General features: G+C 52.2%; 7 protein-coding genes across 7 annotated transcripts; 5 read left to right on the top strand and 2 right to left on the bottom strand.

Annotated features, from left to right (window-relative positions):
* Positions 1-475: 475 nt before the first annotated feature.
* Positions 476-1,788, top strand: STEHIDRAFT_160492 (Homocysteine S-methyltransferase; the record flags this gene model as incomplete). The annotated part of the gene is made up of 3 exons (XM_007308005.1): positions 476-541; positions 613-755; positions 810-1,788. The coding sequence occupies 3 exons, from the start codon at positions 476-478 to the stop codon at positions 1,786-1,788; spliced, it is 1,188 nt and encodes a 395-aa protein (XP_007308067.1).
* Positions 1,789-1,982: 194 nt separating this feature from the next.
* On the top strand, positions 1,983-3,568 carry STEHIDRAFT_84192 (40S ribosomal protein S2). Its single transcript, XM_007308006.1, has 4 exons — positions 1,983-2,048; positions 2,166-2,307; positions 2,369-3,010; positions 3,063-3,568. Exons 2-4 carry the CDS (start codon positions 2,172-2,174, stop codon positions 3,182-3,184), a joined length of 900 nt encoding a protein of 299 aa, XP_007308068.1. The 5' UTR covers positions 1,983-2,048; positions 2,166-2,171; the 3' UTR covers positions 3,185-3,568.
* An 889-nt stretch (positions 3,569-4,457) lies between these two features.
* Positions 4,458-5,484, bottom strand: STEHIDRAFT_113961 (uncharacterized protein; the record flags this gene model as incomplete). The annotated part of the gene is made up of 5 exons (XM_007308007.1): positions 4,458-4,535; positions 4,613-4,701; positions 4,854-4,918; positions 5,093-5,259; positions 5,470-5,484. 5 exons carry the CDS (start codon positions 5,482-5,484, stop codon positions 4,458-4,460), a joined length of 414 nt encoding a protein of 137 aa, XP_007308069.1.
* Positions 5,485-7,113: 1,629 nt separating this feature from the next.
* STEHIDRAFT_124211 (uncharacterized protein) lies at positions 7,114-8,919 on the top strand. The gene is made up of 6 exons (XM_007308008.1): positions 7,114-7,223; positions 7,286-7,498; positions 7,562-7,950; positions 8,014-8,060; positions 8,114-8,162; positions 8,261-8,919. Exons 1-6 carry the CDS (start codon positions 7,122-7,124, stop codon positions 8,379-8,381), a joined length of 921 nt encoding a protein of 306 aa, XP_007308070.1. The 5' UTR covers positions 7,114-7,121; the 3' UTR covers positions 8,382-8,919.
* A 2,231-nt stretch (positions 8,920-11,150) lies between these two features.
* On the bottom strand, positions 11,151-12,172 carry STEHIDRAFT_149232 (uncharacterized protein). The gene is made up of 2 exons (XM_007308009.1): positions 11,260-12,172; positions 11,151-11,166 (listed from the first exon to the last, which is right to left on the bottom strand). Exon 1 carries the CDS (start codon positions 12,024-12,026, stop codon positions 11,661-11,663), a length of 366 nt encoding a protein of 121 aa, XP_007308071.1. The 5' UTR covers positions 12,027-12,172; the 3' UTR covers positions 11,151-11,166; positions 11,260-11,660.
* A 479-nt stretch (positions 12,173-12,651) lies between these two features.
* On the top strand, positions 12,652-13,797 carry STEHIDRAFT_133685 (NADH-quinone oxidoreductase; the record flags this gene model as incomplete). Its single annotated transcript, XM_007308010.1, has 7 exons — positions 12,652-12,679; positions 12,850-12,999; positions 13,070-13,141; positions 13,209-13,388; positions 13,463-13,543; positions 13,600-13,714; positions 13,785-13,797. 7 exons carry the CDS (start codon positions 12,652-12,654, stop codon positions 13,795-13,797), a joined length of 639 nt encoding a protein of 212 aa, XP_007308072.1.
* A 428-nt stretch (positions 13,798-14,225) lies between these two features.
* STEHIDRAFT_171032 (uncharacterized protein) lies at positions 14,226-18,914 on the top strand. The gene is made up of 3 exons (XM_007308011.1): positions 14,226-15,942; positions 16,035-16,771; positions 16,840-18,914. Exons 1-3 carry the CDS (start codon positions 14,404-14,406, stop codon positions 18,329-18,331), a joined length of 3,768 nt encoding a protein of 1,255 aa, XP_007308073.1. The 5' UTR covers positions 14,226-14,403; the 3' UTR covers positions 18,332-18,914.
* The last annotated feature ends 862 nt before the right edge of the window (positions 18,915-19,776 follow it).

The raw sequence follows: 19,776 nt of genomic DNA on the forward strand, positions 1-19,776 counted from the left end.
TCGCAGTGTCCGCCGAGCAATTGAGCAACTTACTGCCGTTTCCCTTCCCTCACCCCGAGTCTTCGCTACAGTGCTCGTCTGACGCTCGGCTACGTTCAAACTCTCTTTTACGAAGTGAGTGGTTGTTTGTGCTGGGATCTAGAAAGTTTTAGAAAACCTGTCCTCGCGAGTGTAGTAGTTTCGCCTTCTGACTCTTGGTACGTCCACTTACCACATCGTCTACTCTCCATCCCGCCTCGTGCTCATTGGCAAACACTTTGAAAAAGCAGATGATGAGTCCGGTGGATTATTGTGGGGTTCGCAAACGTCATATCTGATATGCTTTGTCACTAAAGGACTGTATAAAAGCACGCAAGGCTACGCAAACCAATAAAACCCCTGTATCGTGCTCGCTTCACAGCGTCAACACAACTGCTGCTCCCAAGAATCCCCACAACCCCGCATTGCCTGACATACCCCGGGAAACCAATATATCATGGTCACGTCCACATTCAACTCGTTATTTGGGTCGCAGAAGCATGTCGTCTTAGATGGAGGCCTGGTGAGCTCGTCGCTACTATGCTTTCTTTCCCAGGGTATTCACGCGCTGCGACGCTGTTATTGCTGAGATAGGGTACGACACTCGAGGATGTCTTCCACAAGGATATCTCGACACCTCTATGGTCCGCCCGGCATATCGACAAAGAGCCTGAGGTCCTTGTCGAAGCTCATCTCGCCTTCCTTCGAGCGGGCGCAAGGATTATCTTGACCTCTACGTACGTGCTATAAGTCTTGCTCACTTCTCACAGTCTCTCACAAATGCCCTGCAGGTATCAGTGCACCTATGAAACGTTCGCGGCTGCAGGTTACTCCCGTGCAGAAGGTGAACGTCTGACGCGTAAAGCTGTCCATCTCGCTTCGGAGGCCCGTAAAAGGTTCGTGGAAGAGAGCGATGGTGCCGTTAAGATCGGGGATGTGAAGGTCGCACTGTCCATGGGACCATACGGTGTGACCTGCTCTCCAGGTCAAGAATACGGCGGCTTCTACCCACCTCCTTTCGGGCCCCAAGCTTACTCTGCGTCTGGTCCCAACACCAACGCATTCGCCGCAGCCGACCAGACGAAGAGGAGTATGTCCATCGATGCACTGACGGACTTCCACCTTCAACGACTGCGCATCCACTCTAACGACCTCGATAGCTGGAAAGAAATCGATCTGGTGGCTTTTGAGACGATCCCGCTTGCGAGAGAGATTAAAGCTATTCGGGGTGCTATGCGATTACTTCAGATCGAGCTCGAGCCAAGGCCGGCGGGGTTCGAGTGGAAGCCATGGTGGATCAGCACAGTTTGGCCTGACGGGAGGTTTCCCCATGAGAGCGGTCCGGGTAAGAGGAGGCTGAGCGTCAAGGAAGTCGTCTTCACGCTGCTTCACGAGGAGCCAAAGATGGCGAGCCAGTCTATCGACCACTACGAAGTGCAACCAGACGGTATTGGCATCAACTGCACCAGCATGGCCCATTTGCAGGACGTGTTGACTGGGATGGAAGAGGTGGTGGGCGACCTTTGGCGAAAGAAGCAGGGACCGTGGCTGGTACTCTACCCCAATGGTGGAGAGGAATACGACCCGGTCTCGAGGACTTGGAGCGGCAAGAAAGAAGGCACTGAAGGTGGCACTGGATGGGCAGAGAATCTAGCGGCGTTGGCGAGTGCTGCGATGTCCAAGAGACTGTGGGGAGGTGTCGTTGTCGGAGGTTGCTGCAAGACGGGGCCGGATGAGATTCGGTCTCTGGCAGCATGCCTTTCCTCGTAGATATCAACAAAGATTTCGCAACCTGTTTAAATCAATGTTTTTGCTCTTCGTGAATGTTGTCGTCAAGGAACAGAGACAAACGGGTGGCGCGCCGTCAATTTGGTCCCGTGTGGCCCAACGCACCGACCACGTGGATGTCCACGTGGCCGGCGTGGGTGGCTGAGAAACGGCAGTGGGGCTATACCTCTCGACGACGTGCTGAACATCGACAGAAGGAATCCTCGGCAACACAGGCGTCGAGCTCAAAAGGTTACTCATAGGTATGTGTCTCTAGCGCTTTCTCGGTTGCCGGGAGAAACAGCGAAGAGAAATGGACGAATTGCGAGGGTGGATGCGTCGATGAGGGACCCGATGTACTGACTGCTTCATTTACGCAGCCCATCATGTCTTCAAAACTTCCCTCTGTTCTCAGCGCGACTGAGGAGGAGATTCAGATGCTCCTCGCTGCTCAATGCCACATTGGCACGAAGAACTGCGATAAGCAGATGGAGCCTTACGTCTGGAAGCGAAGGTCTGACGGTTAGTAGAGGGCACTTGGTCAATTGGCGTCTTGCGCCGCTCACGAAATACGCATCCTCAGGTATCCACCTCATCAACATCGGCAAGACTTGGGAGAAGATCGTTTTCGCTGCCCGTATCATTGCCGCCATCGAGAACCCCAACGACGTCTGTGTCATCTCTGCGCGCCCATATGGCCACCGTGCCGTCCTCAAGTACGCTTCGAACACCGGCGCCCAGGCTATCGCTGGCCGATTCACCCCCGGTAGCTTCACAAACTACATCACCCGCTCGTTCAAGGAGCCCCGCCTCATCATCGTGACCGACCCCCGCGTTGACCACCAGGCCATCCGTGAGGCTTCCTACGTCAACATCCCGGTCATCGCCCTTTGCGACACCGACGCTCCTCTGAAGTTCGTCGATGTCGCTATCCCTACGAACAACAAGGCCCGTCACTCGATCGGTCTCGTTTGGTGGTTGTTGGCCCGTGAGGTTCTCCGGCTGAGGGGAACCATCCCTCGCACTCCCGACGGCTGGAATGTGATGGTGGACATGTTCTTCTACCGTGACCCTGAGGAGGTCGAGAAGCAGCAACAGGAGGAGGCTCAGGCTAGGGCTGCTGCGTCTGGCGAGGCTGAGGGAGAGGCTGCCGGTGTCTCAGAGTGGGATGTTAACTCTGCTCCTCAGGCAGGTGGCATCAACCCTGCTGTCGTGCAAGAGGGTGGTACGTCTCTCATCTTCTCTCCCTTCAAGATATCTGTCCTCATTCTACTCAGGTGCCCTCGACTGGTCTGCGGAGCCTGCTGCGGGCAACACCGACTGGTCAGCAGAGCCAGCAACTACTGGTGCTGGTGGGTGGGGTGCGGACGCCCCACAGGCGTCGACTGGCTGGGATTAAACGCGGTCACGAGGTTGTTGTATTTTTCCCTACTTTTCATGCCTCTGCTTGCGCCTCCTCCTTATGCCGCATATATGTCAACCAAAAGCCTACCCATGCCAACATGACATTTTGCTCGCGCCGTCTTGGGTTTTGATCTGAATGGGTTGTGCAATCCAGGCTAGTGTCGGAGAACGAGCGTGCTTCATTCCGACCCGCCTTTATTCTGTCGTCTTCCCATCGGGATACTGTTGGTTGTGATGTCTGCTCTGCCAACTGCTTCTTGCTTTCTTTCGTATGTTCTTCCACTCCACCTGGTTTACCTTCGAGGCAAGATCTTCGTGAGTTGTCAGTATTCGGTCCATAATGCAATATACAGCCGTCCTCTGAGAGTATCCTAGGACGCTAGCCATTATTTACGCGAAACATCGCCAAGTACGTTCATGGCTTTGATGTGTCAAAACCTGGTCAAAGCACGAGGGATGGCCGAGATGATAGCCCTATCTTCCGCGTACCCGAAGAAGTTAATCTATATGGTTGGCGCGTCTGCGCTGCGTGATGGACAGATCCAAGTCTTGTGCACTCCGATAATTGCATAAACATGTAGATTCCATTGTCTGCGGCGGGCAGCCTGCCACGGAAAGCTCTGAGCTTCGTGGATATCTTCGACCTTTTTTTTGCCGAAGTAACAGGACGCACCAACAGGTCACGATGGCAGTCTTTCTCTTGTCTTGTTAGGTCTTAGTAAAGAATTTAATGCGCGATTTGGAGCGGGAAATGGGCGATACTTATACTGACAGTAAAAGAGTCAGAGCAGCTCACGGTTAATCTAGCACAGTCGACTGCATTTCTTACCGTGCGTGCATTTGTCCATCAATCTCCGTACTAAGTTCTGGCGACGTACCCGGTGTCCATGGTACGTTTGTCTCTGAGACGAAGAGGGAGGATAATTGTGATGTGACTGCGCTCTATCTGCATATACGTATCGAACGGATTCCATATTGATGCAATGTCCTACGCCAGCGGGATAGTCTGGAGGAGTTTCCGTGGATAGGGAACGAGGGGACGCTAATGATTCTCTCCGCGGGGCTCAGCACCATCGTTCAGAAGATGACATAGGAATTTACTAGATACACGATGTGTAGGAGCGCCTTTTGGTTAGATTGTGTAAGAGAGACGTGTTATATCACATTCCCATTCGGTCTACCGCCGATGTAGGCCTCTTTGCTTTCCCATGAAAACCAAAACACAGTCTCATGACACGGAACGCGATGCTATCGCTCATAGCCACGCCTCACGTTGCCCCCACGATTTTGAGCGTCCACCACGGAATTTCCCCAGGTCGAAGCGCAAACCCGCCCGCTTTGCTTATCTACGATCGTACGGAGTTAGTGTTAACGTTCAGAGCATTCTTCTCATGGGTTACCCCGGAATTATGTTTGCGCTCACTGTAAATGGCCAATGAGAGACCATCATGACAGGCGTGTCATGCATGCTCGGTTCAGAGCCCTTAGTACTCATATTCGAACGTACTATTTCTAGAAAAGGTGAAAGTATGACATAGGATATCCGTGCGGCGATGGCTACGCCGACCTGGGCAAAATAGTGTGATGAATGTGAAGGCTGGGGAGGAGTAGAGACAGGTTATTCGGGACAATAGTCCCGAGCGTGCCATAGAACTTGCACTCACTCATCGATGATCTACGACAGTCCTCAGGCAGGGGCCGATGCCATGACGCATTGAACTGCGAAGATCTCCCCACAATCAGATCGTCCGCGACTACTACTATTGGTTTTTCAGGATGTGCTGACTTGTAGACACGGACACGCGAACGTCGACGATACTTTCGAAGCCGGTAATCGGATGAGCGTCAGAAAGCGAATGAGATCAATATCCAGGAGACCCCCGACGGTCAAAATTAAACGCACGAGTAGGAGGTAAAGTAGTTATAGATCTCCGGAATGACGTTGGTCCCTGTTAAGCCTTCATCGATTCCGAGCATGTCGATGGTGAGCACTGAGTTGCGCACTTGCATAAGCAGAGACACTTCCTTTCTGAAGTCCATATTGCCCATCACCGGATAGTGCACAAAATGCTGGAAATATATTGGATGAGCGGCACTAAGGTCATGGTATACCAGGAGATGTTGAATTTCTAATCGATGGAGTAACTTTCCGCACTGGCCTGTGGTGCATATGCCCCAATGAAGTCAAGATGGTTATTGATGCACTCAGGAACTATAAGCAAGATGAAGTGGGGATGCTTAGGTTAGCCTCGGTCGAATGCGCATTGCATCACCACGAACCTTGTTGTTGACCATAACAAGAATAAGAGCGCTTATTTTAGTTCAGGGCTATACCCAGCAGATTCAACATTTCTCGAGACCGCAATGTCATTAGGGCACGTCGGTCTGACTATAGTTGATGAGAGAGGAGTATTAGGGATCGAGCTCTTCATATGACGTATAGACACGTCCACTACTACAAGCATCGTTGCCGCCACAAGCTGTGGCGACGCCAGTTGCGGTGTCTTCTAAAGTGTAGATACTGGACGAAGGTATACAATATTCGGTAGGCGTACACTGTATATCCCAGCAAGGAGGAGTACAACGATGAGGAATGGCGCGGTGGTCTCCATGATGTTGCGCTCTGCTGAGTGAGTATCATGATAGTTAGAGACAAGATAAAAAGCAGATGACGAAGTCGACGTCGTAGACCAGCCGTGTGAGCAGCTACCCTAGTTGTCGCTCAAGTCACCAAAGCCACAGGTCAAGCATTCAAGGTGCCGTCCAAAGTCTATCTTGCAAGTAGTAGAGACATCATGGTCCACTGTGGTGCCGCACTTGAAGCTGTCACGACAAAATAAGAGTGTATGCGGCACGAGAACAGTCTACAATTCCTTTACCCGGCGTGATGGTCTAGGCTGCATGATGCACCTCGAGCCTCGACACGATGGGGACCACGTCGCCCATGGTCAGCAACGTGACAGTGTGCGATCATTCAATAAACAGTTCGTCGTGCCCTCGACACGCATGCAGAGCATGCGAGGCCGTAAACCTCTGTGCACACTAGCGCCCTGCCAATGAGCGTCCCGAGCGATTTTTGACGACAAGAAGAATGCAGTATCGAGAAAAACAAGGCCACGGCAAGGGCCTGGCAAGAGTGCTGCAACAACGGCAAATAGGCATCGGAAGTAAATTCCTTCCGGAACGTGGCGTAATAAAGTTACTGCATACGACCAAGCCTTCCCACCTTCTTCGGTTCTGCGGTACCCTTTCCGAGGTTCCTCCTTGCCTAGAGCCCAGAATAGTATATGAAAGTGTAGAAGTCTTTCTCACTGCCAGTGTGCTACTCGAACGTTTGGTATAAGACCTGGTGAATCCAACTCAAAAGGCAACAGTACTTGCTCAGTCATTTGCTGTGGCGCCGTCGCTTCAACCTGAGAAGCAGGAACGTCCTTGTTTCAGTTTGCCCAGTCGAGATTACAGACACCCCGTGCCACCCGTTTCACAATACAAATCTTCGACACTAAATTAGCTGAGGTAACGTACGTTCATTTTGGGCCTTAATGTACAGGTTTTCTTTGCCCTCCAGGAGCGTGGCAAAACCACGTCTCAGGCTGCGGCTCTGCCCAAATACACTTTTGTGTTCGTGTATTTTTCTGACGATGAAAATTTTGAACATAAGGCGAAGACAATGCCCAGGCGAACGCTGAGAAAAGCCACTGACAGGGTTAGAGTATGGATAAGAAGCGACGACGATCAAGCTTGCTGAGCGAGCTTCGCGCCTCAGGGTGACGCGACGCCAATCGAGATTCGAGATCTGCCAGTCACTGGACCCTACTGGACCTCGTTATGCCAATGGGTCAAGAAGGACCCATTTAAAGGCTCCATATGATATGTATAAACCCGCTGCCTTTTAACTCCCTTGTAGACAACCCCTTCGACACTCCCCCGCTATGTATCCCGGTGCTATTCCCCAGCCCTCGATGTACGATGGCAATTCGTTAAACACGGTGGATTATGGCTCCTTTATCAATTTTCATGAAGAGCAACCGGAGGTATGAAATAACATACTATTTGACGTCCTCATTGCCCGAAACTAATACCGTTTGTTTTGCAGTATGCCTGGGATGACAGCGCTTCCCCGAACATGAAGACCACCAACTCCGCATGCGGCGATCATTACGCTGGAGACTACTATAACATCAACTCCGCGAACGAACAGCAATACGCCATCGATCCCTCGTCGACGTCCTACGACAATTCCGCGTACGTGGCTTCAAGCGGAAACGTCAGCGAATATGGGTCTATGCAGGAGAACTACGTTCCGACGGTTTGTTCATGTCTTCCCGTCCCTCGTCCGGTGTTGTCCAGACTGACGACGAGATGGCTTTAGGGATATGACATGTATGGTACTGCCCACTACGCCGAGCCTGTAACATACGGATATCCTCACTCTGTCGAGTCTGCCGTCAACTATACTTCTTACCCACCGGCTGCGATCCCAGTGCAGGACCACCAGGAGTGCGGCACAGACTACTTTCCTCCACCACTGACTCAAGTTCCCATTCCGCCTATAAACCTGATCCCATGCCCTGCTGCATCGTCTGAATTCCTTCAGTATTCTGGACGCGCCGACTACTCTTCCGCGGACCATCCACATCATCGCGAGCATCGCGAGCACCGTGTAGAACACGTTTCGGGCGATCGCGCTCGACTCCACATTCACGTCTCGTCTGGACCTCCAGCATCAAGTTCCCATACTCGCACGCGGAAGGTCACAAGGTACTGGCATTTGCTTTATCTACCCCGTTTTCTCTACCCTACTCACCTGGGTCGTCATACAAGGTCACCCCTTGAGCTTGCGTGCTACTTCTGTCGGGGAAGGAAGATCGGTTTGTCCATTCTACAATTGACAATGGTACGAAGTACTGATCTCATAATGTAGCCTGTGGATGGCCAGAGGGTGCGGAAGTGATGGATCAATCCAGATGCTAGTGAGTGACTTCAATTTTATGAATCCGAGCCTTGCTCTCTTTACCCGCAACGAGTCAAGTGTGATGCTCAAATATGCTTTATCCTTTTCGTCCAAAAGCGAATGCTATCGTAGAGAACAAGACTGTCGATACCCCTCGGTGCGTGTGTCGGCCATGCCACATAGTCGTGTGCTGACCTCGAGGCTCAGAAGTCGCGTCGTGGACAACGAAGGATTTTGACTGCGTTCACATAGTCTTGTCATCGCCCGTCGTCTTTTTCTCTTTGTCTTTCTGCTCTGGACATTTGCGCCTTCACTTCCCTTCGCGGCATTTAATGTTCACTAATGTTTTCTGCCCTTGTTCACGTCTATCGTTCTTCGTCAATTTGGTTTCTTTCCTCTACAGTACAGTCTTCATCCTGTCCTCGCTGATCTTCTTTCTCGGCCATCCTCTTGCTCTGCCGAAAACACGCTTTCTACATTACTCGCCATCTCACTCTCGCTTTGCCTGCATTTCCGCTCTCTCATTGTTTTGCCATGTACCTATTTTATTGCCTTAGCTCTGTATGATAGCTTGCTCCTATCCTGTGTAAGCATTAATAGTCAGTACCCCGGGTTGCCATACATATATGACGGGTTTTATTGGTTATTATGGTGGCCATACCGTCTCTCTTGATGTTCCATACGTTACATACTACCTGCTACTGTCCTTACTAGTCCTCACTGTCTTGGGTAATGTTCTGGGAACCAATCCCAAACCTTTCTGTTGCACTGTTGAGCTTGTTCACCCCAAGACGATCGTATCCGTCATTTCAGGAGTCCACCAAGACCTCAAGTAGATAATCGACGAAGAGCATGACGTCTCGGAAACTCCTGTATATGGGGTTCGAAAGAATGGAAGATTTCATAGAATCAGGCTCTTGGACGGGTTTCCTCCCAATTTCCACTATTCTCAGCCATCGAGTGAATCAAGGTTGCAGCAACGCTTGAAACGTTCATCTTGAGGGCTGGTGACTTCGCTTAGGAAGGGTAACCCTGGGTTTCGCAAGACCCTCCATGGACGACACTTCTAGCTGCCCGGAATAGGACGGGATTGGGGTCTAGTTATCATGATTATCACCCTCAATCCATCGATGCTCTCACAGACAATGAGAGAACATACCCGTCAAGCCTGAGAACCTCCAGCTAACAAATCACAATAATCGAGCGCAGTCGTGGATCATGACCAGGACTTATACCCACAAATCGTCGGCTCTCCCTGCACCCTGCACACTGGATGAGAAAAAGCTCACGAAGCATGATGACTCGGATCTCGCTCGAAGCAGCACGCATGGAGTATCGTTATCAGAACCAGAATATGGAAGGCGAGCAATGAAAGGTAATGAACTGCGCTGTGAGCCACGATATCCCGGCCGGATGCTCGTGTTAATTATGCTCCTGTGCCCGTGTCGTCAAGAGCGTCAAGAAGCAAAGCAAAGACGCAAAAGGCAAGCTCGGCCTGTTTAACTCCATTCCACTAGAAGGCTATGAAGCCTCAACGGAGATCTTTGTGAGGCATTATGTGATCCTATTACTCGGATCAGATTGGACATGTTCGGCGTGTCCGCCCCACGCCGCCAGCCAGTAGGAATTGCGTCGGGCGATGAGCGAATGGAAATTGGTGTAAATGAATGCGAAAAGCGCATCAGCAGTGTTGGCGTTGAGTGGCGCTCGCCAAGAGTAGCCGCAGCACTAGAACGCCGGGAGCTTCAGAAAGGTTATTTGTAGGAATTTCGTTCAATACACAGAGGAGTAAGTGCCTCTTTCCAAGAGCGAGTACCGAACTGTGTCTACAAGGGCGGCAAGAGATATAAGCCGTCGCTCTAGAAGACATTCCGATAATTGCCCACAGACTCGGTGATAGAGTGGAAGGCAACGACCGTGTTCATGTCAAAGCCCACTGAAAATACGTGCCTCAGTCGTGCAGGGAGATCCATTTTCTACAAGAAAACAAGCTAGCATTGATCGTGCCTAGTATTCTAGATCCATTAATGGAGGGGAGACAAGGAAAGTTAGCACGACTGTGCTCCTATAATAGAGGAGCCACAGAGTCTTGGAGCAGTGTAGCGAGACGATAGCAAGGTTCGGCTCCAAGGCCAAATACCCTTCGTCCTTCTACGATCGTGAGCTCTTGGGATTTCATTCCAAAATTTCCGCGGCGACGTTATATCGCCGCTGATGTCGATGGCGATCAGGACACGAAGGTCGGATCGTCTAACAACGGAGAAACATCTAACCATGAAGGAACGAAAGATGGAATAGCGAAGTTTTAAACTCTCGTAGCACATTGCAGGACGCGTGCTGAAACAGGGTAATCATGGTGGTATATTCGAGATGATGAACGCACCCAGGCCTTCCACTTCTGTGATTGTGGCGTCGCATTCGACCGATTCATCGCTTTGAAATAGCCCATCTGAAGGTTCGGCGGCGTCCCAGATCAGAGCAGAGGGTCCAGATTGTAAAACTTAGTCATACGCTTGCAAGCGGCCAGGTCACGGTCCAGTTAGAGGAGAACTGCCACCAGCCCGAAAAAGTCCAGTCGATGTAGGAAGAACGTCAAGGGAGTGCACGCCATAAAGCGAGTCTATTTTCGGGACGCTATGCAGCCTATCTGTTGGAGCTAAACGTTGAACGTTGAGCGTTGAATGTTGAACGACGTCAAACCTGATGCGAACGACGGCTTCCGGGATCAGCCGAACGCTCGGAGCACTGGTTAATTATGGCGCGCCACACCACTCAGCAACATCGAACAGACGTCGACTGCGGTGCGAGGCCTGAGTTGAGTACAACGTTATGCTACAACCCATTTTGAGTGGTATTTGATAAGGGCACAGATGAGTTGAGTGGTGGGGTATCAAAGAACGAGACAACCTGAGTGGTGGGTTATAAAATTAGAAAGGCCGTGAAGCCTCGAATAACAAAATCTCAATAGCTGTGCGTTCAAAATTTCCGGGACTCACTGGGAGATAAGTCATCCTTGCGTCGGTCTGCCTCGTCCATTGTTAGGATCATGTCAAAGAAGAAGCAACGATGTCAGTCACGCAACCTATTCCCGGTACCATTTGGGAGATACCACTTGCCGGTTCCAAAGCGCTCGTGACGACTCCGATAACAGCGAATCACCTCGCCCAATGCTAGCCAGTTGCGTGAAGAAAGTGTCTTGTCGCTAAGAGAGATCAATAGACCGAGCACCATTTGTAGAATATGACGAAAGTGGTGTTTATGGTCGGCGGTTTGTGTGATGCCGAACTTGCAGTCCGTGGGCGTCCGACTGACAGGCGGCAGGCGACCTGAAAGAAAGAAGGTGTCATCTGTCCACAACGTGGAGGAAACTCACCACTTTCCAGCCGCTCAATTGGCAAAGTTCTGCGGCTGCATTCGGTTATGTTTAGCTCTGTAAGATATCGATATCGATAGCGTGTGGTACCTCGAATCGTGATGCTGCGTACAGAGGTTTCCGAACCATCTTTCATGACGATGATCAGGAAATAATTTGTTGTGCACGACCATCGTGCAGCAGAAGATTCGCGACCAAATGAGCACCACTTGGGAGCAAACCACTATACAGTCCGCGATGAGCTGAGGATGTTGATAATAAAGGCGGTCTCCGGTGTTCAGCAGGCAGCGCATCAGGGTGAAATACCTCCATGGTATCAGGGCATCGTATATCTCGGTTGCAGCTGGTACGACTCCAGCTCGGGGTACTGGCAAGACCTTGGACAAAGCATTTGTGTCGACACTGGACCGGATGATGGGCGTAGTTACCAATTCTTCTGGTTTTCGATGATGTTAACGGCGAGCTTATCGTTATCCCTTCCAGCGGGGTATCCCACGGGTGCTGGAGCATGCCTCGCTCCCTAGTTGCCAGTATGCGAACATGCACCGACTGGATGCTCGAGCTATGAAATGGGGTGAAGGGTCAGAGAAGAGTTTGAATACGCGATTGGGTCTCGTAGCTCAGTGAGATTAGCGTGATGGAGAAATTTGCCTGTCTATGTCCAGGGAAAGGGGGGTAAAATTATTGAAGATAGAGCTCGCCTGGATATTCCTCCTGATTACGAGCGTAAACAAGTTCCTATAAGTACATCGCCCGGTCTTCACACACATCTGCCGTCGATATCGACGGTTTTGGGCATATGCACGGCGCCAGTTCCAAGGAGATACATTTATTTGGGCGAGAGTGTATCAAGTGAGCGAGCAGAACTGGCAGAACTGGCAGACATAGGTTTGGGACGCTTCTGGAGGACGCGTTGAAAGGTGCAAAAAGTAAAGGTGAGCGGAGACTTGGCGGAGACTTGGCGTTATTGAAAGTCGGAACCCGCCGACGAGCACGTGCGGCGGCTACAGAGCCGTTGCCCCGCCGGCCGGCCAGCCAATCAGTGGCTCGTCATTGAACCCGGCAGTCTGCTCCTCATTCCGCCGCCGTGCTCCGCGACGAGCTCACCTATCTCACCTCTCCTCCATCGTCATCCATGTCGCTCTCAGTATTTTCCGCAGCTGGTACGCTCCTTGCACTTTCCTCAATGCTTTCAACTGAATGGAGTCCATCTAGTCGCTCGTGCAGGTCGCCGGACAGTGACGCGACCCCAAGTCGGCCTCGCAGGTTGGTTTTGCTCGAAGTTTTGTGATCATTCTGTTGGTTTGGTCGACTCAATAAACGTATTCGACAGCTTTCCGCTCATTACACACAACACCACCGAATCAAGCCACAGACCCAGATGCCATCCCAACTTCGTCAACGAATCCAGAGTCACCTATGACGAGGATCGCCATGCGGGGATCCAACCAGCTCAGCCTTGAGCAGCCGGAGAACAAGGCTGGTGCGTTTTATATATCGAAATTTGCTCAATTCCCATGCATCTGTCTTCACATATGTTTCGCTCCCCCCAGAGTATGTGCTTTCGACGATGGACAAGGTAGTCAACTGGGCTCGTCAGGGTTCGATGTGGCCTATGACTTTCGGTGCGTACATCCTCATTTGCTTGGTCTATATTCACCCGCTGATCTCTTCTGCCATTCTCCTGGGCAGGTCTTGCCTGCTGTGCCGTAGAGATGATGCACATGGCTGCAGCTCGGTACGACCAGGATCGTTTGGGTGTCGTCTTCCGTGCAAGTCCTCGCCAGTCGGATATCATGATTGTCGCCGGGACGCTCACGAACAAGATGGCACCTGCATTGCGCAAGGTGTATGACCAGATGCCAGAGCCTCGTCAGTGCCAACTCTCCACGTTTCGGAGTATAATTGCATGGTTGACATTGTTCGTCGGTGTGCTTGTATAATAGGTTGGGTGATCTCCATGGGCTCATGCGCGAATGGTGGCGGGTATTACCACTACTCGTACTCTGTCGTTCGTGGTTGTGACCGTGAGTGACAATGTATTTGCCCAATAGGCTGGTACAAGGAACTGATATTCTGCCAGGTATCGTTCCTGTGGATATCTATGTTCCTGGTTGCCCGCCAACGGCGGAGGCCCTTCTCTATGGAATGCTTCAGCTTCAGCGCAAGATGCGACGGAACAGAAGGAGCACTCTCTGGTCAGTTCACTTCCTATCTCACGTTTTGTGCCATCACCGTGCCGTGATGCTGACCCGAGGGCGTTCTCAGGTACCGCAAGTAATCTACTTGGGAGCAGTAGTTGTAGTTGCTTCTATATATTCTCGCTGTTCTGCGTCGGTTGTGTAGTAGACATGGAAAGCCGCCTGGAATACATACACATATTTGTTTCGCTCGATAACTCACTTGTCTTTTGACGAATGAAAAAGAGAGGAGGTCATGAGACCGGGCGGAACGCCAAAGAGAGTAATCTGGAAGTAATTTCGGGACGCGGGCAGTGAAGGCCACCCTTGGCATCGCCCGGCCCTGCCAGCTTTCCCTCTCGAGCTCTTCCACATCGTCTCCGTCGTCGACCGTCCCTTGCTCGTCGTCGTTGGCGTCGGCAAGGCTGTTTTCAAGCCAGTTTTCCCTCAGCCTTCACGAACAACACTTGAACAAGACACGATCCCGTGCTCTTCGCTTCCACCCACGAGTTCCCTTAGGCTCTTTCCCCGGTCACGACGAAACCGCCAACCGACAACTTCGAATTCCATTTCATCTCGCCTATACGCTTGCCCTCCTTCCTTTATTTTTACCATCGCCTTTTTTTATCCAACCCCCAACCCGAACGAGCCGACGTTGACTGACGAAACGAGAAGGGAACGCCCCGAGTCCTTTGCTTGCTTCATTCATGGCCACCACCGTCCATCCGCAGCCACACGCGCACGGGCTCGACAGCGCTGCCAACATGGACGTCCTCAACGGTAACGCTCATGCACGTACGCAGTCTCACAATTTCCCCCGCGGGCTCGTATTACCCGACCTCGACTTTGACCACGAAGACCGCGGTCGTTATCCGACTCCAACCGGGCCTTCCTCTCCTCCTGCCAATCACCAGCAATATTCCTCGTCGCCCACTCCTTACGCTGAGCAGGATCGCGTTTCGCCAGACGTAGATCGTGCAAGGAGGTCGATGGTACAACATTCGGATGCAGTGCCTGGTGACCACGACGTTGGCGCTCGCACGTATAGTACCGGTCTTCAGCGGAATCCTACTCTTCCAGCCGATGTTCCCGTCTCTGTCCCCGCTACACGACCATCCTTCGAGGAACCGTTGACATCAAGTGATAGACAGCCCTCGGGTTTTCAGGAGATACCGGTTGGCAAAGACCGGTCGTCTTCTTCGTTCGACCAACAACGACCACAATCTCAATCTCAATCTTACCTCGACAATCCTACCTTGCCACGACCAGCCCAATCTTTATCTTCACCTGCGTCTGGTGGCGGTGTAGGAGGGGCTGAGAACGCAGTCACTAATATGAGCGCGGGAGGTGGAGGGGAGCCGTCGCGCGTCAATGAGCAGCAGTATAGCCTTGCCGACAGCTTCCAACTCTTTCCTTCGTCCCTCGCTTCGACCGACGCACCAAACGTAACCAATAAACTACCCTTCGGTGACGTCAGGCCTAACAATAACGAGTCGAGTTCATCATCGCAGAATCCGAAGATGTCGCTTCAGCCTCAACCTCAGCCGCAATATCAATACTCATCTCAGGTCCAGTCTCAGTCACCTCAGCAGCCTCAGTCTCCGCAGCACCAGCAGCATCGATCATGGCAGCCCCAGCAAGCTCACCAACAACTTTCACCATCGCAACAACAATCGCCTCCGCGCGAATACGGCCCACAAGACACATTCCCGCATACTCAACCCTCTGGGTCTATGCGTCAATCATACGCGCCACCGCCTCCTGGGGCTCAAGCTCGTAATCAGCCTACATCGAGCTATCTCCAACAACAGCAGCAACAGCAGCAACAACAACATCCACAACACTCTCAATCCGCCCAGATCGTCAACGTCCCCCCTCCGGGTCCATCTTACCCCATCCCGATCCCCATCTCTCCAAAATTCCGCGCGCCAGCTCAACAACCGACCTACATAACTCCCTCTTCTGCCGCTCCAAATGCGCTCAACCCTGTGTATTCGCCCGCACCACAGCAGCCGATGGAGGAAGTATGTGTGGAGTGTGCGATGAGAGATCAGGATATGGCTGATGTGGACGTGACGAGTCCTGGTGTTTGGGCGAGGGAGAGTGATGTTGCTTATGAAGAGTTGTTGAGGAGGGAGGACGAAGAGGGGAGCGCGGGGACCATGCCGGAAGAGGTGGACATTGAGCGGCCGAGGGCGCGGGGTGGGAGGTTGACGGAACAGAATTTGAAGCTTTGGTTGAGCTTGGTGCGTGGGGCTTCCTTTCGTTGTTTTGTCGATTTATTCCAACTCACATTCCTACCATTCGCTTTCTCTTTGTGGGGTCTACTCATTTATAGAACCCTAAGGAGCCAGCGTCTAAACGGGCGAACCTAGACAAGTACGTCAAGTTCCAAAGATCGCTGCTCGAGGCCGAAACGCTCGCCCACGCACGGGCCATGCAGGAGTCGAGGCAGCTGGACGACAGGATGCGCGATACGTACTCACAGCTCCGGCGCTCCGCGTACGATCTCGGTAGCAGTGCGGCTCCCGTGGACGACCTAGGAGGTGTCCGTATCAAACCTCCAAGGTCATCGACAATTGTGAACGGCACGGTCGGCGCTAACGCTCACGGGCGCGAGGTCACGTTGCTGGAGAACGGAATGATCGTTGAGCATGTCGATGTGAAGCGTGAAGAAAGAGAGGAACGTGAGCGAAAGAGACGGGAAGAGAAGAGAGAACGTGCGAGGGCGCGTAAGTCGTCGAGGAGCTCTGTCTTCGACGTCTCTTCGTTGTATTCGGCCCAGAGCCCTGCGCCGCACACGGACAGCGGTTTCCATCTCGGGGCGAACGGTGTCAATGCGAGGTATTCACAGTCGCAGTCGCCACGACCGGCGAGCACGATGACCGATCTCCTGCCGGGAACCATGCTCGCGAATGCACATTCGAACGCTTCGATCATCGATGCACAGAGTATGGGATCGTTGTCACCTAATCGGAGGACGAGGTTCTTTGGGATGAAGAACTTTAGTGCGGGATGGAGGAGTCAGGACAGTTTGGCTCAATCTGGGTTTTCTGGGAGTATGGTCGACATGCAGTGCGTATCCTTTTTCTCTCACTTCTTGAAAGCCCTTTTACTCAACGCTGATGTTTTCCGAATTGTAGTGTCGCTCTCCAGCGCGAGAATGCTCGGCATCCAGGGCTCCAGCACTCAACGATGGACAATGCCAATGCTCAGCGCGAGTGGAGGGAGAGCACTACTCTCGAGCCTGCGCGCTCTACCCGGGCGGTCCCTGCCGATGAGAAGCCCAAGAAGAAGAAAGGCGGACTCGCCAAGATTTGGCGGCTGGTCACTGGCAACTCGTCCAACAAGGGCAGTGCGCATCTGAACAGCACACATACCCGCTCATTGGACAGGTCCCACGATCTGGACTACCCTCTCGAGCCTCCCCCGCCTCTTTCTTACCTTGTCAACCGAAGTACAGGTGGCGATCACAGTGGAGGCGGCAACGCCCTACGGCACGTCTCCACATCTTCACTACCCTCTACGTCCCCTAACCATGCTTTCTCGTCTTCTACCGGCGTCTCTCCGCCCACTGCACCCTCTAGCCTGATCCCCTCCCCGACGTCCTCACGTCCTTTGGATCTGAACGGGACGGGCGAGGGCCATGCGAGGAAGTTGAGTGGGCATCAGGAATACGAGAACGACCATCCTCATCCGTCACCTGTTCCGGAGGAGTCCTACGCTCAACAACAACAGCAGCAGCAGCAGTCTAGGGGTCCATCTCCGAGAAATCTGCACAGTATGACTTCAGAACCAGACATGCGAAGGTCGTCGCAAGCCCTCAATACTGCAAATGCGCCGCCCGTCCCTCGGATGCCTTCCACCATCGGCACACGTCCGCAATCATCGTTGTCTATGACTTGGAGGGATAAATCACTTCCTCCGATCCCGCCTACCGAAGGAAATATGCAGTTTCCGCATGATGGCCGACCGAGGACGGTCCTGACATACGACCCTCGACCCGTATCGCAGATGGATCCCTATACCCAAACCTCTACTTTCTTGAGCCCTCAACCAAGTTTCCGGGAGGACTATGCTCGTCGTCAATCGTTCAATGGTCTTGGCTCGTCACCCAACCTGCATGCGCCGCAAAATGAACGGGCTTACAGCGGTGGTGGTGAATACCCTGGCGGAACGATGTCCCGAGAGGAGTACGGCGAGTTTGGGCTCGCGCCACCGGCTCAAGTCGCACCACACTCAACACATCCGAGGCAGGCACCGTCGCAGACTCTGACCCAGTCGACGCACTCAACTAAACGGAGAAGCAAGTTTGGATTCGCGGCGTTGTTGGGGAAGAAGTCGAACGGCCACGTTCAGGAGTCCTCGACGGCGACAGGCATGAGCTCAGAGTCGCCACTGCCGAGGTCGTCCGCTTCAGAGGCGAAGCATGAGGCGACGATTGTGCATGAGATGGGTGGTGCTGGGACTGGGACTGGCAGTTCGGGCATCGGGAGCTCGGGGTCGGGCCATGGACCGTATCCGAGGATGTCTATGATGTCGCAGAAGAAGCTGGATACGTTGGTGGACCAGGCCCCGGAGTTTGTTGCGTATCGGTATCCGTCGAATGACCAGAACTTAGACCTTCTGCGGTAATGTTCATTCTCGTTCATGGTGGGATTTGGAGTGATCTTCTACTACTACTGCTGTACTCTATTGGGTGGTTTGATGGTTCTTGTCGATATTTATATATATATCCATTTGGTGTCCCGTACGGTCACCTCGATTCGAAAGGTACTTTCTGTCTTTTCCTCTTGCTATGCTTTCGTGTCCCTCCCTCGTTTAGCCTTCATGTTCTCTCCATATTCCTTGATCTTGTTTACTTTTAGCTCGGACTAATCTCCACCTCCATCTTCATTGCCATCTCTTCCACCCTCCCAAGCATGCTCACTGTCTTTCGTCGCTTTCTATCTTCTCTTCTTGATTACTCTTTTGATACACGGACTCTCGTAGGCTTAGCTGACATGCCAACTACTTCGCTTTTTGCCTTCGTATGTTACATTTTCCCTTTTCTTTCGTTCGCGTCGCGCTGTCTTTATCGCCTGTCTCTCTGCTCTTACTGCTTTTCCTCCTTGGCTCAGTACCCGCCTCATCCCCTCCAACCTCAATTCAATCCAATCCCATTCATCATCTGATCACCTCATCCCTTATCCCTCATTGGCATCAACTGCATATCGCCCCTTCTCCCCTCTCATCCCAACCCCAAATGTCACTCGTTCAAATCGTATGTATAGTCGGCCAGTCAGTCAACGCGGCCGTTGCCCTATAGCCGACCTGTCTTTTGTGCAATGTCGGAGATTTCGGGACTCGGTGTGTAGACTACCTCCCTCTGCCAGGCATAGCGTACATACTTGGTCCTCAGGCCGTCATAAGTTAATCGAGGAGTTGTGTTTAATGGATGCATACAAACTTGTTTACCTTCCGTTCAAGTGCGGAGCGCACCGGGTCACGGTGGTGGCGCATGGGAAGCTATGGGAAGCCACAAATTCGAACTGTCCATCTTGTTCTGAATCTCAACCAGCGCGTATCGATTATTGTTCAGCCCTCCCCTAACTCCAAATTAGTAGGCCCCAGGTAAGATTCGATGTTTGGCGCGTAACCATAGCCACACCAGTATCCAAGCATGAGAAGGCTTTATTGTCAAGTTGCTGTCCCATGACCGCCGTTCCTGTTTGCTGCGAGGGACTCCCTTCCTGCAAGTAGTTCGCGGTTTACCCAATACTTGCGCCCGTGGTAATATATGTGCGTTGGGCCACTTCATCGAGAGGCGGACCATCCTAAACTGGATTACCGCGCATCGTTGACGGGGAGATACAGCTCTACCTTCACCGTAACAACCAAGCTCGAGCCACTCATCCTCTACTGTTCATCCTTTGCGACGTTCTGCAGCATACATTCAATATCGCGCAATCACTTACAAGATCGTATTAACGGCTGTCTTGAACTTCTCGTCGTGTACCCTTTGTTTCTTCTTCCTTTGTTCGCAGTCGCTCGAACTCGATTGTGAGTGCCTTCCACTCTCAACATCTTGACTCAAGCCA

Source organism: Stereum hirsutum (assembly GCF_000264905.1).
Source record: "Stereum hirsutum FP-91666 SS1 unplaced genomic scaffold STEHIscaffold_14, whole genome shotgun sequence".
Classification (NCBI taxonomy): Eukaryota; Fungi; Basidiomycota; class Agaricomycetes; order Russulales; family Stereaceae; genus Stereum; species Stereum hirsutum.

Excerpts from the sequence above, each read along its gene's own strand:
- STEHIDRAFT_124211 (XM_007308008.1), top strand. The coding sequence starts at position 7,122 with ATGTATCCCGGTGCTATTCCCCAGCCCTCGATGTACGATGGCAATTCG. Across the intron at positions 7,951-8,013 it reads CGCACGCGGAAGGTCACAAG|GTCACCCCTTGAGCTTGCGT; the intron begins GTACTGGCATTT and ends TCGTCATACAAG. Across the intron at positions 8,163-8,260 it reads ATGGATCAATCCAGATGCTA|CGAATGCTATCGTAGAGAAC; the intron begins GTGAGTGACTTC and ends TTCGTCCAAAAG.
- STEHIDRAFT_149232 (XM_007308009.1), bottom strand. The coding sequence starts at position 12,026 with ATGCTCCAGCACCCGTGGGATACCCCGCTGGAAGGGATAACGATAAGC.
- STEHIDRAFT_171032 (XM_007308011.1), top strand. The coding sequence starts at position 14,404 with ATGGCCACCACCGTCCATCCGCAGCCACACGCGCACGGGCTCGACAGC. Across the intron at positions 15,943-16,034 it reads TGAAGCTTTGGTTGAGCTTG|AACCCTAAGGAGCCAGCGTC; the intron begins GTGCGTGGGGCT and ends ACTCATTTATAG. Across the intron at positions 16,772-16,839 it reads GGGAGTATGGTCGACATGCA|TGTCGCTCTCCAGCGCGAGA; the intron begins GTGCGTATCCTT and ends TCCGAATTGTAG.
- STEHIDRAFT_84192 (XM_007308006.1), top strand. The coding sequence starts at position 2,172 with ATGTCTTCAAAACTTCCCTCTGTTCTCAGCGCGACTGAGGAGGAGATT. Across the intron at positions 2,308-2,368 it reads CTGGAAGCGAAGGTCTGACG|GTATCCACCTCATCAACATC; the intron begins GTTAGTAGAGGG and ends ACGCATCCTCAG. Across the intron at positions 3,011-3,062 it reads TGCTGTCGTGCAAGAGGGTG|GTGCCCTCGACTGGTCTGCG; the intron begins GTACGTCTCTCA and ends CATTCTACTCAG.